Below are 17,120 nucleotides of genomic sequence, written 5' to 3'. Positions count from 1 at the left end.
CTCCATTCTTAATCTGTGCTTCTTTTATAAAGCAATTGCTGTGTATTCAAACCTTGTTTGAAAGTGTTGGTTTAATTAAGGGTTCAATTTTTTCCTTTTACCACTGATCTTTCTAGAATGAAAAACTGAAGAATCTGCCTACATGAGTTGGGTGAAATATGTAGAATTGAAATTGAGTTACTGTAACATGTGAACATCTGTGCCTTGAGGTGGCTGGCAAACTTTCAGTTCTTGTTATCAGGGCTTTCAGTGATGAAACAAATGCATTCCTATGTGCAATAGGGTTAGGCAGTCTGTGTGGATGATGGTTGGGGTGCTGAGTTCGTTTCCAAAAGGAACACTTTAAAGCTTTCTAGAACATCCTGTAGAAGTTTTTCTCAGAAAAAAAATATCTTTCAATTCTTAGAGCTGCTGCTAATGAACAGCAATGGAAAAGAGGCTATTTCTGGAATCATCCGAGGCATCTGGTGATAAATAGCACGTTTCCTTGCCAGGTACAGGACTGCAAAAAGGATTTTGGCCTCCATGACAAAAATGACTACTGTCAAAGGCTATCAGGGCTGTTTACTGACATGCTTCCAAGTGCATAGTCATTCTTTTTTTTTAATTTGTGGAAGATATACTGGGACTGCTTCATACAGTCACTTGTTTCAGTTGCTGTTGGGTGGTAAATTTCTGTATTACCTGTGCCCATAAACTCTTATGTGAGTAGAGAAGGGTCAGATTTCGGATCTGAATGCTTAGTCAGCTACTTGTTGGTGTGGAGTATGTTTAAAGCAGTGATTAAGAAGAATGTCTTTAATTTTCTTTCTTCAGTGAGATTTAGAATTTAGCAACACTGCCAAATCATAATTAGTGGTGTACTAATAACTGCATCAGCTTAACGATGCTTAATTTCTGACAGAAATGTGGAATTCCAGACCTTGCTGTGAAGAGCAGAACAAGGAATTCTTGATGCTTAATTGTCTTAAAATGGACAGGTCCACAGACAAGACTTGTAGGGATGGGTGAATGATCTTGGGAACAGAAGCCAGAACTAAGACTGTTGAGATTGTTGTTGTTCTAGGTGAATTCTCTAGTAATGGCACCTGGTGTTCATTTCCTTCTCCCTTTTCCCTGAGCTTTTTCCCTCCCCTCTATTTGACTAGGACATTTTTGGAAATTATTACAATTCTCTGGAGTGTCACAGCTTCAGGGAAGGGCAGAGCATGCCCCGTGGCAGTATGGTCACCCTCATGAAAGGGTCAGATTGTCCACAGGCAGAGAACCCAGACCTTGAGCCTTGCATGCCCTGTGCAAGTGCTCTGGGCATTGAGCACCTGAGGTCCCATTCTGTACAGTGCTGCACCACTTTTCTCACTGGACATTGAATAAAAATAGCTATGGCTGCTGTCTCTTACATGGATAGAGCATGTCTGCCAAATGTGGCTTTGTGCTTTGCACATGGATCTGTGTAATGTAACTGCATGTGGCTTTGTTCTGCCAAAATGGTGGCAGCTCTGGGGATACACACCAAGTGAGATTTTAAGCATGAGTGGTTTTTCCATATGAAAATCCTTTAAACAGTGAAGTCCTGTGTTTCAAAGATGGCCAGCTTGGTCATACCCCTCCCAACTCTCCCATGTTTGTTCACTTCCAGGAGGTGAGATAGTGACTATGAGAGTCATTGCAAATAATCCTTCTTTCTTTTTCTGCATATCCTTTAATGAAGAACAGAGGAAAAGCAGAAACAAATTACAAATCTTTTATAATGGACACCAGGGAGGAAGGAGAAGTTGATGACCTGCAATGTGATGTCACCTGAACTAAAACACTTTGTTCCGTTATTTTTGGACATTTAAGAGTGACCTTTAAAAAACAAAGTACACTTTCAGATCTGTACAGGGAAAAAGGGAAATAATTTCTCTTCTGCTTGGAGTGTATGTAGTGGTTGAGGAGTACTGTTTCTAACTATATTCTTCTTTCCCATCAGTAGCAGTTTGGTGCTTGTTACTCTGAAGTGCTGTGTAGGCGGTTGTACAGATAATAATCTTCACATATAGCACCTTTCATCCAAGAACCTTTAGCAAGCTGTGTGAAGATGATCAGCTAAGCTTTCTAACATCTTAGTAGCATTGGAAAGTATTCTGTCTGCTTTACAGATGGTTTCCTGAGATAGTGAAAGAAAGCATAAGCACAAAAGAATGTGAATCAAGAGTCCTTGGTTCTGCTTTCCCTGTAAGAAATGCTGAAAACACTCACCAATATTTAAGGGGACCAAAATTTAAGTTGGCTAAAATTTAAGAATGGGGAGTAGAGGAGAAGAGAGATTGAGAAACGAGATTTGATGGTTCAGAATAAGTGTGGAGAGTCGCAAGAGCTCCTGCTGTATCTTTTGTAGTGAAATCCAGAAGTACTGTCACTTCTGGTGTTTCATCAGGTGGTTTAAGCCTGCTAGTCACTACTTGTGGAGCTGTCAGCTGGAGTTGGTTGGTAGTTTTATTTTGGTAATATTGTAATATGAAAATTACAAATTGTATGTAAAATAGGTGTTGATTTCTTTAATAATCGGTACTAAAAGCCTACTTTTGGTGTTTTTCACTTAGGCTGAATTTAAATCACTTGAGTCAAAATGTTTTACCTTATTTCCTTGATAAACTTTGGAGGGAGTTTTCCGTTGTGGTTTTTCAGATTTTGCAGGGAACAACAGTAAAATTAAAATGATTTCTTTTCCTCCTGTAATTAAAAATCACATCATAATAATTTTGTTGAGGAATGATCTTCAGAATGCTTCACTTCAGAGACTTAAAACTGGATGTTAGGTCTTGAGTATCAGATGTGCTTCTTAGTAAGTTTAGTCTTAATGTCAGTATTTAATAACTTCTGACTGACTTTGCAGCATATGACTTTTGGATATGATAAAATTTTGGGGAATTGGTATATATCAGGGATAATAAAACTCAGGTCTCAGAAAAGGAGAGCATTGCATAGCTTCTGATCAATTTAAGAGTGCTTAAATTGTGATTCCTCCCCTCTCCCCTCCACACTAGTAGAACCATCTAAAGGCATTGTGCCGATCTGAAATTCCCAATTTCTTATGAAATTGCATCCTCTACATAAAAAGAAGGAATGCTGTCTATATATTGAAATGGTCTGAAGCCTGTGTGTGTTTGTGCTCTGCAATATATGCAAGGGGTGAGACCTGCAAGAGGGAATTTTGAGATGTTGTATTTTTTAAGAAGCTTCTATAGTCACCGATGAACGACTGAGATTTTCAGTTATTCCCTGACTTTTTTTTCCTAATTCTTTTTAAATTCCCATTGTAAAGCCCAGCGGGACACATTGGCGTACTTTCACAGAAATTGTTTTTAAGTATTATTAAAACTGCAGATGAGACACTTAAGCCCAGAGAAGAATTTGAAGTTACTGTATATAGACATGTCATGTTGGAGAGTGATTTGTTGTTTATTTTCTGTTTGGAATGGAAGACATTTACTGTAAACTTCTGTTGAGTATGGTATTTAGTTCACAAGTTCAAATGCTTAATCAGTTTTCATTTGGATTATGCTGCTCTGATGAACTTAAAGGGATACATACTATTAAATAAAAGGCCAAACACACCTTATCCCATCTTTCAATATTTTTTTGCAATTAATACTTGAGTTTAACCTTTTAATTGATAAAATTATTCTTTGTTTAGTCCTCAGTAGTCTGAAAGTTGATAATGGCCAGGTTTTTTTTATCAGCAAGCAGCAGGTTTGGTTGGCTTTATGCACGTTGGTCTCCTGAAAAAAATAACTTTCAATCTGTCTGTATGGTTCCATCCTAATAGTGGGGTCTTCACAGTTGTTCTGTAAAGTGAGATTCCTATGCTTGGCAGTGGAGAATCCTAGACACATAGTCTCAGATTTTTAAATCTGTAGTAACCTATGGGAGTTCAGTGCAGTTCTACAACATTCAGTCCATAGAAGTTCACCCACACTTCACGAGAGCTAGCAAACACAGACCTGGTTTGTATTACTCAGTGAAAATCTCTTCATTATGTACAGTCCAGTCAGCCAAATGGTTAGAATTTAAATAATTTCTGTTGATTCAATGTCTTTATGTTGTCTTCTTTAATTCAGATACTTTATTCTGAGTGAAATGCAGTATAGAAGAGGCTCAAGAAGAGCCTTACTGTGGGAATCTGGCGTTTATAGTTTAACAGGGGTTCAGTAGCTAAGAAATGTTTTACTAATAGCTGAAATCATGTGCTGACCCTTATTTCACATTAAAATGACCGGAGTTTGACACTAAGATGACAGCTGGTTAATACAACTTGAGATTTTAAAGTGCTTGAGTATATGTAAATATTTTGACTGATGTCCTGAGTGTGTTGGAAGATACTTTTAGAAATGTCCTTGTTGTAGCAGTTTACTGCAGTCCCTGTTTTTTGAGAGTAATAGTGCAGAAGATAAACTATCTGCTGTTTTCAGAGGACATAGATAGAATAATTAAGAACGTACAATTGACCCCTGTAAAAAAAGGTTGTTTGCATTTTATACTGGTGCTCAACCATATTGTAAGAACTGCTGAGTATAAAACCTGAGATGTCAGATTTCTCCAGTGTGATCACTTAAAAAAATAATGCTTGACTAGTGGCCTACTTCATCTGGTTTTATATATAAAAACCTATTTCATTCCTTAGAATATGCAGTAAATACATTAATAACCTATTGGTTGAGCTGATTCAATCACTGGAAGTGTAAGGGTCAAAAGCTGAAAGCTGTTCAGCAAGAGACATTGCTGTATCTTGAAATTTAGTGAAACTTCAAAAAAAAGCCCTTACATTTTATTAAACTTAAAGTGCTTAAAGCTTTTTAGATTACAAGTAGTTGGAGCATTTTCATGCTTTTTTACTCCAAAACATTTTACAAAATGCTTCATGCAGTCTAGCATCCTTTGTATATTGCATAATGTTTTATTCTGTGGAAAAATATATGGAATTCTACAGAAGGGGGTTTTTTTGACAGAAGTAGATTAAAAAATAAGTAGTAATTATCCAAAATTAGGTGTGACCATTCAAGTAGGATTGGAATAGGATAGAGGGAATAAAACATCTGGCTTTTCTGCCATTTGTAAATCTAGTGGTGAATAATGAGAGTTGGAAGGAATGAGGCTTGTTTTGCTGGAAATTTGCATCTCATAGGTTGATTACAAGTTCCAACCAGGGTGTTTTCTGCTGCAGGGCATTTTACAGGGTGTGGTATATATGATATAGATTATAATGTATTAGAAGATAGTGGTTCTGCATATTGAAATAGGTGCTTTTTTGGGCCAATTTTATGCATCTTTTATCGAGGCTGGTTATCAGTGGATCCATTCCTCTGAATTTCCCCAACTGAGATCATCATTGGTTTTTCCAAGTACTCTTTAGTTTGCTTGCTACCTCTGCTCATGAAATTTATCATGCTTTCTTTTCCAGCACATCATACGGGATTTTTAGAAGAATTTGTATTTGCAAGTCCATCCACAGAAGGGTTTTACAGGGTGAGAAAATAAAAAAGATTAAGAGGCAGCTGGAGAGATAAAACGTACATGGGAAACCAGAAATAGTCAAACTTTTGTAGCAAGGAGTGTATCCTGATTGGGCTTCACCTTGTATTATTTACATGGATATCTGTTCCTACATCTCTGCTCACAGGGGAGTGCCAGTCATGGGGTGTTAGTATGCTTTGATATTCTTGAGATTCCTCTCCATCCTTCAGATTTGGATCAAATTTACCATTGGACCCAAAATGCGGGAGTCTGCAGGTGTGCTGAAAGAATCATGAACAAAGGACAAAGGAAGAAAACCTGACAAATAATTAATTATACGGACGTGTATACACAGAGGATGATGGTTTGGTTTTTGTGAGATACTTGGGCTGAAAAAGAGTAAGACATAAAGTAGACTAGAGGAAGGAGTCATAAAATGAAAAGACATGATAAGACTGTATGAAAAATTGTGCAGATTAATAAAAGAAAAGTACTTTCTAACTAATAATATATTTATTTAATAGATTCAGTGTAGATTTAAACCTTTAAACTCAGAATCTGATGGAAGAGTCCCATACCAGAGCTTAGTCACCTAGAAAGGAGAGTAGATTGACCATTCTTACTGCCTTATGTTTTTCCAACTATGCAATATATTTGGGAGTTAATAAAAACAGTGGAATCCCAGTGGTGTAATCCCTAGCACTCATTGGTTTAAAATGCCCAGCCACCTGGAGAATTTGTAGTTCTTAGGCTTGGTCTCCAGCCACTATGAGAAAATAGAAGGCTTTTGGATCAAAATAAGTGTCATGATACTCAGTTTGACACCAAACAAACACTGTACCTACAGATGAACAGGATATGGATGCATTGAAAGGAAGGTCTCCCATCTAGAGGTAATCACTCCATTCTGCAGTGCATCAGTTTTGTGCCATTCTGAGGCACAGAAGCTGGCAGAGAGTGGTGGTGAGTTCATTGGCTTGAAGTGAAGCAACTTATTCAAGAGGTTCAGTGGTAGCAGAGGAGACAATACTTTTATCTTCCTTGAGGCACTAAGGAATGGAGCTCTGATGACAAAAAGTGATCATGTGAAGTTTCTGGGAAAATAGATCAAGAGCTTCAATTTAGCTGAGAATCACAGGGATTTGAGACTGCGTTTGAGACTGATTGATAGTCTCTACAAGTATGACAAATTGTTTGTGTTATTGTAGATAAAGATAAGCCTTCCAGAAAGGAGGGAGAGCATCTGTACAGATATTTAAACGAGCAATGCAACATAAGCATAAATTACAGCATGAAGAGATATTTTTATAAGTTTTCTTGGGACATCCAAGGCAATCATAATTTAATTAGCAGAAGGTAGGTCTAAACACAGTGGCAAGGTTCACTATTTCTTGGTTGTACTATACCTTCCATTGCCTTCTTTTGGTTTACTGGAGGAATGTAATAGGAATCTGAGACGAGGTGAGGTGAGGTGTAGTGCTTGTGTGCTGTTTATAGAATTAACAAACTGGTTGTGGCTTACAATCAGTAATTGAAGATTTGCTTTGTCTTCTCTGCTTGAGACCTAACTAGGAATTTCATATAGATAAAAATTAAATTTGACTTTATATTGCTTCCATCATATTTATATGTACATAAACAATAATTATAGCATAGAACTTAATAGTGTTATACCTGGGATATTGGTGTAGCTTTGCTCTGCAGTTGTAGGGATAGCTGTAGTAGCTCCAAAGACAGATATGCTGTTACAGTAGCTTGTGATCCTGAACTTTAGAAAGACCAACAGAAGAAGGTTATCCTAGCCTCGAGGTGTGAGCAATTGTTGCTCTTACTTGTATTGTTTTCTTGTCTATGTTGAGAACTACTTTGTTGTAGGAGTCAAGATCCCTTGTGTGAAAGCAAGCAAATGAAGAACTTTCTTTAAAAGCTTTCAGGAAGTTGAAATTGATGTTGGAGCAAACCCTGGTATCCTTAATGAGCAGTTCAGCTGCCTAGCCGGAAGTGACCCGTATGACAATCCACAGATAATTTAACTAGCTTTATGGACCTGTATTTTCAACGTGGCCTTACCATATCCACCCTCCTTCCCCAGCAACCTAAGTAAACAAACTAGGCACATAATTCAATAAAATCTTTGCAGCTGGTTTTGTTGCTGAGTGGCAGTTCTGCTTGAATGATTGCACAGGTAAGATATATAGGGCTGAAACCTCACTGGATTATTTAAAATTGTGTAATACTTACATAAAGGGTTCTTTTGTTTTCTATCCACCACCACATTTCTTTTTAGCAGTACATAGTGAGCAGGGAGGTGGTTATTTGTGATGCTGTTTCTTTTGAAGGTTTTTTTTTCCTGTGTACTATAAAACATTATAGACTTTTTGGGGGAAGTTGCTTCTGATGAGCATGAAGTATGGCAAGGCTGTGTAATCTCTGCTGCCACTAGTATGTGTCCACATTGACAAAGCACTGAATCCAAGCTAAAGCAGCCTGCTGTGAAGTAGAGCTCATCACTGTTAGCTCTAGCATCACAACAGCACAGTTACCTGGCTTTTAGCTTGCTTGGAGCGCAATGAGGGCATTCACACCTGCAGAAAGTGTGAAGCCCTTTTTAGCCAGAATTAATTTGGCCAAATATACCATGTGGGCAGCTTTTCACAGCACTTCTTTTAAAGGGACTGCTTAACATAGTTGTTAATTAATTCCTAGACTGATGTAATGTATGCATTTTATTTTTTCTTTCCCCTGCAATACTGTTTGGAGCTCTGATGTATCATGTGTTCCTGCTGTCCATGCCAGACAGAAGGGTGAGAATCTATGCTCAGGATGAGGAGAGCAGAACTGTTTCAGAAATACTGAGCTTGGCAGATGGGTTTAATGACAGAGCCTGGCAACCTGATTATACAGTGCTGACTTACCACAGATATGGACTCGTGCCTTAAACTCCTGAATTGCCTCTGTACCACTGAGAGAGAATGGGATCTGCAGTACCCAACACCTTAAAAAAGCAAACTTAATTTAAAGGCTAGAGAGAGTGATTCAAATTTAACAGTTAATCTACACAAGCAAAGTCATATTAAATACTAAAAGAAACCGTGGTTCATCAGAATTGTTTCTCTGTGTTCTTTGAAAGTAAATAAAACAAGAATGACCAAAAAAAGTAAGGCCAAGTTTTTTTTATCAAATCTGTTAACTCCCTGGCATTTGTATACAAAGTATTTGGAAGAAGATTCTAAATATTTAGTTCACACTTTGCACATTTAAATTTTTTTGGTTAAAATTCACAGTTACATGTTTTGCCTTTTAACTTGTATAAAATGTTCAGTTTTGTTAATTTATGGAAATGTATGTAATTTTCTAGAGATTTCCCTGCATTTATTAAAAATGGATCAATTCAAGCTATGGTAAGCTGCAAGCTCTGATGTTTTGAAGAAGGCTTTAACCATTCTTTTGTGAATTTAATTTCCTTTTCCAGCGCCTGGCCTCACTGCAGTTGTTGGAGGGCGCCCCAGAGTGTAAGTTAACTCCTGACCATTAACTTGTAATGTGCGATTATAATGTTCCTACCAGTCACCATCACAAGCTTCCCCAGCTTGGGACAGCAGCCACAGAAACAACTAAATCTTCCTGTGTCACTGTGCTTAATAATTGATAACAGGATAATAGTGCTATATGATATGCATGCAAATAGTAAAATTGTTTCTTGAATTAAATGTGAGTTATGTGGGTTTCTGATCAGCCCATAACAATGTCTTTGCTTAATGAGCTATAGGGAAAACTTGAAATGCGACTTTGTGGCAAGGCAGTAGCTCAACCACATGCAAATTTCTGGACCAGTTTTCTCTTGTAGCTGGTAATTTGGAATATGGGCCCACCAAATTTACATTTGTATGAGTTCACCTAGAAATGTAAGGTCAAATGCCAAAACATCCCACAAAATTTTAGCATGAAACAATTTCATGACTGAGCTGAACATAGCAATATTGAGCATGTTTAGAAAAATTGGCTTGATTCACTTTCTTTCTAGATACGGCTAAAAATCTTGTGGTTATTTATAGCCTCAACTTTCGATGCTTATTCATCTAAAACTTTCCTGTCATTTAGCAAATACTGCACATGAAGGTGGGAGAAGAACCTGTGTCTGTATTTCCAGTAGCCCTGTGTAGCTGGCCTAGGCATCAGTGTGGGGCTACTGACAGTGTAGTAGACTTCAATGTCAAGAAGTACATCCTTTGTCAAGGAAATATTTTTGCTGTTTTGGCTACTTTCCCTCAGTAAAATTTTCTTCAGTTTTTTAAACAAAATCTTACATTCTTAATAATGGAATTTAAGGAGTTTTTACACTCTTCAGGCTTTCCAGAGTTTGTTGAAAAACCATTACTAGTTATGGTTGAATGGATTTAATTTCCCACGTGTTTGGTGTATGAATAGTCCGAAGGTGTATGATCTGCCAGTTTCATTAATTTCTAGGTAAATGCATTTATGCTTGTTGTTTTCTGTGTCTAGGTCTCCAGTTTTGAAGCCATTTTTCTTCTATTATCCCAAAAGCAATGTTCAGGTAAGACCTACTGCTTAAAGTCTGAGTTTTGTTTTCTTGCAAGTAATTTGAAAAATCCTGCTGATTTTGGCATTTTTTGGTGACTTTCAGTAATAAAACTGCAAAGTAGTCTCGTGACTTTGATTAAAAAATATTTCCTGAGAGACTAATGTTACTCATGCAGAATGTTTTGCAACAGTTGAACTTGCCAACCTTCCATTTTAATGACTGCAAATTTTGAAATATCTTACATCAAAACTGAGCTTCTCTTTTCAGGTTCCTGGAATTGTAGGTTTGAATTATTTTTACTGCATTTGCAAAGAGTGCTTAAGAAAATTGTAGACTTCCTTGGAGGTTAATGGTGTCTTTTCAAAGAGTAAGCAGTTGGGTGTTCAGAAAATGGAACATTAATCTTGTGAACTTGGATACTTCTTGTGAGTTTTTGGGGTGTGGTGTATTTTGTGTATACTACTGGAAATAAATACTAAAATCATTGCATTTCCTCTGATTGAACAGGTTTATAGCAGGTCTATAAAAATAGAAGTAGTAATTTCTATTCTTGCCTGTATTACAAAAACTGTCAAATTATGAAAGCCAGTGCTACTATTGTGCTGTCATGGAGGAGCCTGTGACGCTGTGGCCCTGTTCAGTTCATAGCAATAGTTTCTTTCAGTCCAAGAATTTACAGTTCAGATGTCTAGGCAGCCCTAGGTGAGACATTACAGTGTGAGATGACATGTTCATCTAGAGTCTGCTTCTTTTCTGTGACGCAGATACCCCTGTCTAGTTCAAAGTTCTCAAGATAAAATTGAAGAAATTGCTTTTGCTGGAACCATAAAGTGCTTGGATTTATAAACAATGTTTCTGTTCTTCTGAGTGCTGTCAGGTATTGAATTTATCCTTTGGAAACTGCAGACAAAACTGAATATATGCCCTTCTTTTTCAAGTAGCTTGTACCTAGTGCATCCCTGTCATGCCAAGGCATCCTAATACTCAGTAAGAGCCTTCTCACCCACCCAGTGTCAAGAAAGTGGCCCAAGGCTGGAATGTTGGTCTGTGTTAGGCCTAACAGGTCACAGGTCAGCAGGCTTCTGCTTAGGGTGGCTCTGGAAAGCTTTGGGAGCACAGGCAGCAAGTGAAACAGTGGGCAAGGGGGAACGAACAAAACAACATGATCAGAAAGGGACTTTTTTTGGTTTTGTTCTTTAACATTCATACAGTGCTTAGCACAACCAAGTCCTATTCTTTAAGTAGTGTTCTTCATTAAAGGAAAATATTTTCATTTCACAACTTTATACAGAAGATGCGATTTAGTTATTAAATCTAAGTTAATTACAAACTCTTCACAGTGGAATAACATCAAAGAAACACCCACCTTTCTTGTTGTCTAAAGTTGAATTACTTACTTTGATCATCACTTACATGTTGCCTTATACAAATGGCTTGTCTTTGCCAAGTTTAGTGTGAAGTTATTATCTTTATGGAAGTTTAGTCTACCAATGTGTTGTTCAAATTCAGTATTAACTTACTTAATTAGCACTGTGTTCCAGACTTGGTAAAATGCTGTTGAGATTAAGCAGTAACCTAATTTAAGAAGGAAAGTGTCTCATTTACTCTTCTCAATACAGAAAATCAAAGTCCTTGCACTGTGTAACTAATCTCATAGAGGCACTGCTATGCTGTCAGCAAAATGCAGTGTGTCCTATCACTGTTGTCCTGCAGTAATATTGAGGGTAAAAATGGGGTGTGATTCAAGTACTTGATTCAAAATTCTAGCTGTATTTTAAAAACTATTGTTCAGTAAGAGATTACAGAGTGAGTATGGTATGAACAAACTGATTTTCTAAATTAGAAGTTCAGTTACAAAGAGTCTAGTTAGTCTAGATCAGCATTTGACCTAAAACTAAAAAAATTCCATAAGCAGATTATGAGTTATGTTAACATTGTCACAGTGGGTTCTTTTCTTTTGTGTTAGGTAACAGCTTTCTGGGTGTCAGTTTGGATTCAATGTCTTGTTTGTTGTTTCCACTGCTTTTATGCAATTATACTGATTTTATCATAGATCACCAGTGATTTCAGTTCAGTTCAAATAGTAGTTGTTTTCTATGTGTGCTTTGAAGGTAACCTAAAACTTTTACATAGGGAGAAATTGCAGCAAACCTACTGAAGGCAAATTGTTATTAGTTATTCTTTAAGGACAATCTTAAGAGTGCTGAGTAGAATTACTTTGCATTTTCTGTCAACTATATATCAGGGTGCAAGACTTTTTTTTCCCCATGTTGTTGGAGGTGTTGAGCCACTTGATCCATGGCTGGAGCCTCTGTGTCTCTCCAGGTCATTGCTGCCAATCACTTGGGACACAATGATGATGTGCTGCACACAAATTGCTGTCCTGTGGGTCACAGGAATTGGGCTTCATCTGGAATCTGACCTGACTAATCTGCACATTAGTTAGGTCACAATAAATAATTTCTAGCATGGCTAATTCTTTCAAGAACTGGATACTTCCCTGCATTGTGGTGCTCTTATCTGGGTGATGTACAGCATTTTCTTTGAAAGGATACCTTTCCTTCAGATCATCTAGTCCCAGTGTTCACTGCCGTGGGCAGGGATGCCTCCCACTAGACAGGTTGTTCAAGGCCTTAACCAGCCTGGCTTTGAACACCTCCAGGGATGGAACATCCCTAATTTCCCTGGGCACATTGTTCCAGTGTTTCACCACCCTCACAGTGAAAAATTTTCTCCTAATATCTAACCTAAATTTCCCCTTTTTCAATTTGTACCCATTACCTTTGTCCTGTCACTACTGTTCTTGACAAAGTACTGCTCTCCAGCTTCCATGTAGGCCCCTTCAGATGTAGGCTGCTATGAGGTCTCCACACAACCTCCTCTTCTCCAGGCTCCCTCAGTCTGTCTTAGTAGGGAAGGTGCCCCAGTCCTTTTATGAACTTCATGGTCTCCTCTGGACTTGCTCCAGCAGATCTATGTCCTTCATATTTTGGGGACACCAGCACTGTACACAATGCTCCCGGTGGGCTGTCACGAGAGCAGAGTAGAGGGGGAGAATCACCTCCTGCAGCTGACTGGCCACACTCCTTTTGATGCAGCTCAGTATTTGGTTGACTTTCTGTGCTGCGAACGTACACTGATGGGTTGAGTTTTCCATCAGCCATCACCCCCAAGTCTTTCTCTGCAGGGCTGATCTCTGAGAAATAGTCTTAAATAGCTGTTTAAACTTTAAACAAGACCTGGAACACATTCACAAGACATGAGCCAACAGTGTGGCCAGGAAGGCCAGTGGCATCCTGGCCTGTGTCAGCAATAGTGTGGCCAGCAGGACCAGGGCAGTGATCCTCCCCCTGTACTCGGCACTGGTGAGGCCACATCTCGAGTCATGTGTCCAGTTCTGGGCCCCTCAATTTAGGAGGGACTTTGAGGTGCTGGAGCACATCCAGAGAAGCTGGCAAAGCTAGTGAAGGATCTGGAAGACAAGTCTCACAAGGAGCAGCTGAGGGAGCTGTGGTTGTTTAGCCTGGGGAATAGGAGGTTCAGGGGAGACCTTATCACATACTCCAACTACCTGAGAGGAGGTGGAGTCACAGGAGGTGTTTAGGAAAGACTTGATGTGGCACTTAGGTCGAGTTGACATGGTGTGGTGTTGGATCATAGGTTGGACTCAATGATCCCAGAGATCTTTCCCAATCTAATTGATTCTGTGGAGACATAATGATAGGAATGTGCTACTTTGAACATCCCAGGATATTTAAAATTCTCAAGATCTATTGTAATTAGGCTGGAGGATAAGGGGAAGAGGAAGGGAAGTGTGTCCCCTCCATGATCTGAGTTTCCAAAGAGAAAAGGTAAAAGGGGTAATTATCAATGGTTGCTGATAGATGACTCCCAAGTACAGGGATGGCAGCAATGCTAAGTGCAAATACCAGATTAGTTTCACAACCAGCAATTATATCATATCATTAGCCAGTGTTACAAAGTACAGCTTGATAACCTCAGCCCAGTTTCCATGGGTGGTAAACATTGTAACAGAACACATACTGCAAGTAAGGCGGTACATAATTGAACTTGAGGAACAAACACATCGACTTGGTGAGAGAATAAGTCATTGTGGCCAGTGGCTATTAAACTGATACAACAAATGCTTGTAAGAAATTTGTTCTAACATATTCTAGTCAGATCTGTTATCTCAATCCATTAACCCCTCTGCTGGGTGTGAAAAAGGCCTGTCAGGGTTCATTTCCAGCTGGCAATTAAGTGCCGCTCAGCAACTCTCTCACCTCCCCCCTCCCCAGTGTAATAGGGAGAAGAATTGGAAAAATGGTAAAAATTAAACTACACAAGTTGAGATAAGAACAGTTTAATAATTAAAACAAAGTAGTAGTTGTTGGTATTATTAAAAGAGGGAGGTGACAAAAAAGTAAGAGGGGAATAAAACCCAAGAAAAGGACCCACCTGTAGAATGTCCCTCCACCCACTGACCAATGCCCAGCCTGTCCCCCAGCAGTGATCAGTAGCTGCCAGCCAACTCCCCACTCTCCCCATTTATGTACAGGGCATGATGCCCTTTGGTGTGGAATATCCCTCTGGCCAGTTCAGGTCAGCTGTCCTGGCCATGCTCCCTCCCAGCTCTCTGTGCACCTGCTTGCTGGCAGAGCATGGGAAACTGAAAAGTCCTTGACTTAGAGTCTACTCTAAGTGTTGCTACTGAGCAACAACCAAGCCCAAAATTCCTGTATTGATGTATTTTTTTAGCAGCTTTCACAAAATATATTTGAAGATAAACACAAAATGCAGGAAGAAGTTTGTGTATAATACAGACAGCAATATTAAGAAGAAAAGGGAGTTGCATCATAGGAAAAGATGGAAATGTTCAAGTTTTGGGATTCAGCTATCAAGAGTTGTGACACAAAGTTCCATGCAGCATTGCAGTATATAGAGTAAGATGGAAAGAGATTTGTCTTCCTTTAAAAAATACCAAACTGGATGAAGAATTCCTTTGGGGTCTTTTATACCATTTTTTTCCCTAAACAAAGATTTCTTTTAGGTTTATAATGAATTATTATTGTATTGTGACCTTTTAAAAGGGAGCAACAGAGCCTTATATGTAAAGCTATTACTGGAAGTCTACTAGATCAGTACTTAATTAGGAATATGCTTTATTTATTCACATTGTAATGGATTTCTGATTTGACTGTTTGAAAATCTGTGTTCTTTGTACAGATCAACCTATTTTTAAATGGGCAGCATGTTGAGATGATTGAGGAGGATCTCACATTTACATCAGATGAGGTAGTTTCATTTGATCTACCTGAGATTAGCAGTGAATTGAAAGGTATGTTCGTCTTTGTACTTGTGAATTTATCATCTGCTATCTTCATCCTGGTAAATTGTGTTGGATTTTGTCTGTGAATTACATTTTATCTCCTTATGTGATACATTTTTATGGCTGTTGCAAACACAAACTGTTTTCTTGGAAGTGTCATGCACTATTTGAGACTGTAAGAAGTATAGAAGTACATTTTTATTAAAAACTTCTAAGCCTTAAACACAACTGAAGATCACGTAAAGCTGGCTTGAAATTGAAATGTGATTTCAAAGTATACTGTAATGTTAGTTTTTGTGAATCCTGGGAATAGTTGGGTTTATCTTACATCAAAATAGCATTCAGAATAGAGGACAGATGAAGAGAATGACTTATGGATTCACAGCACTTACATAATTAAAATTCCCTCGTGTTCCATGTGGCAGCCTTCACAAAATCAACAAGAAGGGATCAACCTGGAACTGGTGACTTTAAAAGAAACCATACTGGGTTAATAATCCAGTGTGATAGTTGCTGTGTTGCTGCTAGACTTGTCTAACCAAATTCTCTGAGAAAGAAAAGAACCTTGAGAAGGGCTAACCAGTGAGCTGAATGGAGCAGATCAGGATGTCTGCAGTGAAAAGGAAGTGTTAAATTACAGTTGCTCATACAAGCAGTTATTAAAAATGCTGGACACCTGAAATTTTTTGTTATTGCTAATGGTTGAACTGTATACAGTATTTCTTAAAGTATTGCATGCTCCATCATTCCCTTTTGGTCCAAACAGTCTTCACTATCTTATTTCTGCTTACCAGAGAACTGGGAGAATTAATTTAAAGCTGTGGCTAGGTATTTGAAAATCTCAATCAGATGACTCTGCCTAAAAATTACAGGTTGGAAAAATTTCTGAAAATAATACTGATGGTGAAAGAGTAATGCAGGTATTAAAGTCTGTGTGTACTTAAAAAATTAATGCTCTTAAGGCATTTATATGTTAAGGTTTACTCTGGATTCCAGATAAAGGTGGCTGGTGTTTTCTCAAAGCTAGCAATAGAACAGTGTAACAACTGATATGACCTGGTAGGGAACATTTGTATCACATAGAGAAATTTTGAAATACATACATGACTTTGTGTTTATTGCCATTTGAAAGCCACTGGTAGTGGATACCTGATTGCCATGCTTGTATTTATTTTCCCCATCTATTCAAACATCTCTTCAATAGAACCATTTGTGCCATTTGGAAACAATTTAAAGTCTTAAGTAGGTTTCAGCTCTTATGTCTGTTGGAAATCTGATGTCTCACCAGCATCTCTCAGCTCCCTGGGAGTTCTCAGGAGGGCAGCATGGCATTTGCACCATCAGACTGGGCAAGTTAAGGAATAGGAAGTCATTGTTTTGCTTAATGAAAAGGTCAGCAAAAGTCCTGGGTTTGAGTTTTTTTTCAAGGTGACTACAGTGCTAAATATGGGAGAAGCAAAAAGCTGTTGGACTCCCTACTGTCTTTTTATAACTTGAGAAAACTTACAGAGGTGCCTGACACCAGCAGTTGACTACTGAATTCTTCAGGCCTTTTTCAGGCAAAACCCCACTTTTGAGAGACAGCAGAACTTCTCTGGTTGTTTCCCCTGAGAAGCATCTCTAAACTTTTGCCCTTGGTTGTAAATATAAATGTTTTCTGCATGTGACTAAATACTTACCTAGTTTTGTGGCTTAATGTAGGACAGCATGGATGAGAAAGACAAATGGGTTAGACTGTAAAAGGAATAGCCT

The 17,120-nt window shown here is 38.3% G+C and overlaps 1 protein-coding gene across 1 annotated transcript in view; it reads left to right on the top strand.

Annotated features, from left to right (window-relative positions):
- The window catches only part of LOC115903686, a 57,757-nt gene that overhangs the window by 27,520 nt on the left and 13,117 nt on the right, over positions 1 to 17,120 (top strand). The window contains exons 15-17 of the mRNA XM_030948329.1: positions 8,969 to 9,008; positions 10,000 to 10,051; positions 15,266 to 15,377. Coding sequence (XP_030804189.1) covers positions 8,969 to 9,008; positions 10,000 to 10,051; positions 15,266 to 15,377 — 204 coding nt within the window. The remainder of the gene's footprint in view (positions 1 to 8,968; positions 9,009 to 9,999; positions 10,052 to 15,265; positions 15,378 to 17,120) is intronic.

This window comes from Camarhynchus parvulus, chromosome 4 (genome assembly GCF_901933205.1).
Source record: "Camarhynchus parvulus chromosome 4, STF_HiC, whole genome shotgun sequence".
Lineage (NCBI taxonomy): Eukaryota > Metazoa > Chordata > Aves > Passeriformes > Thraupidae > Camarhynchus > Camarhynchus parvulus.
Note: the sequence above shows the minus strand (reverse complement) of the source record. Positions and strands in the feature narration are given on the sequence as shown.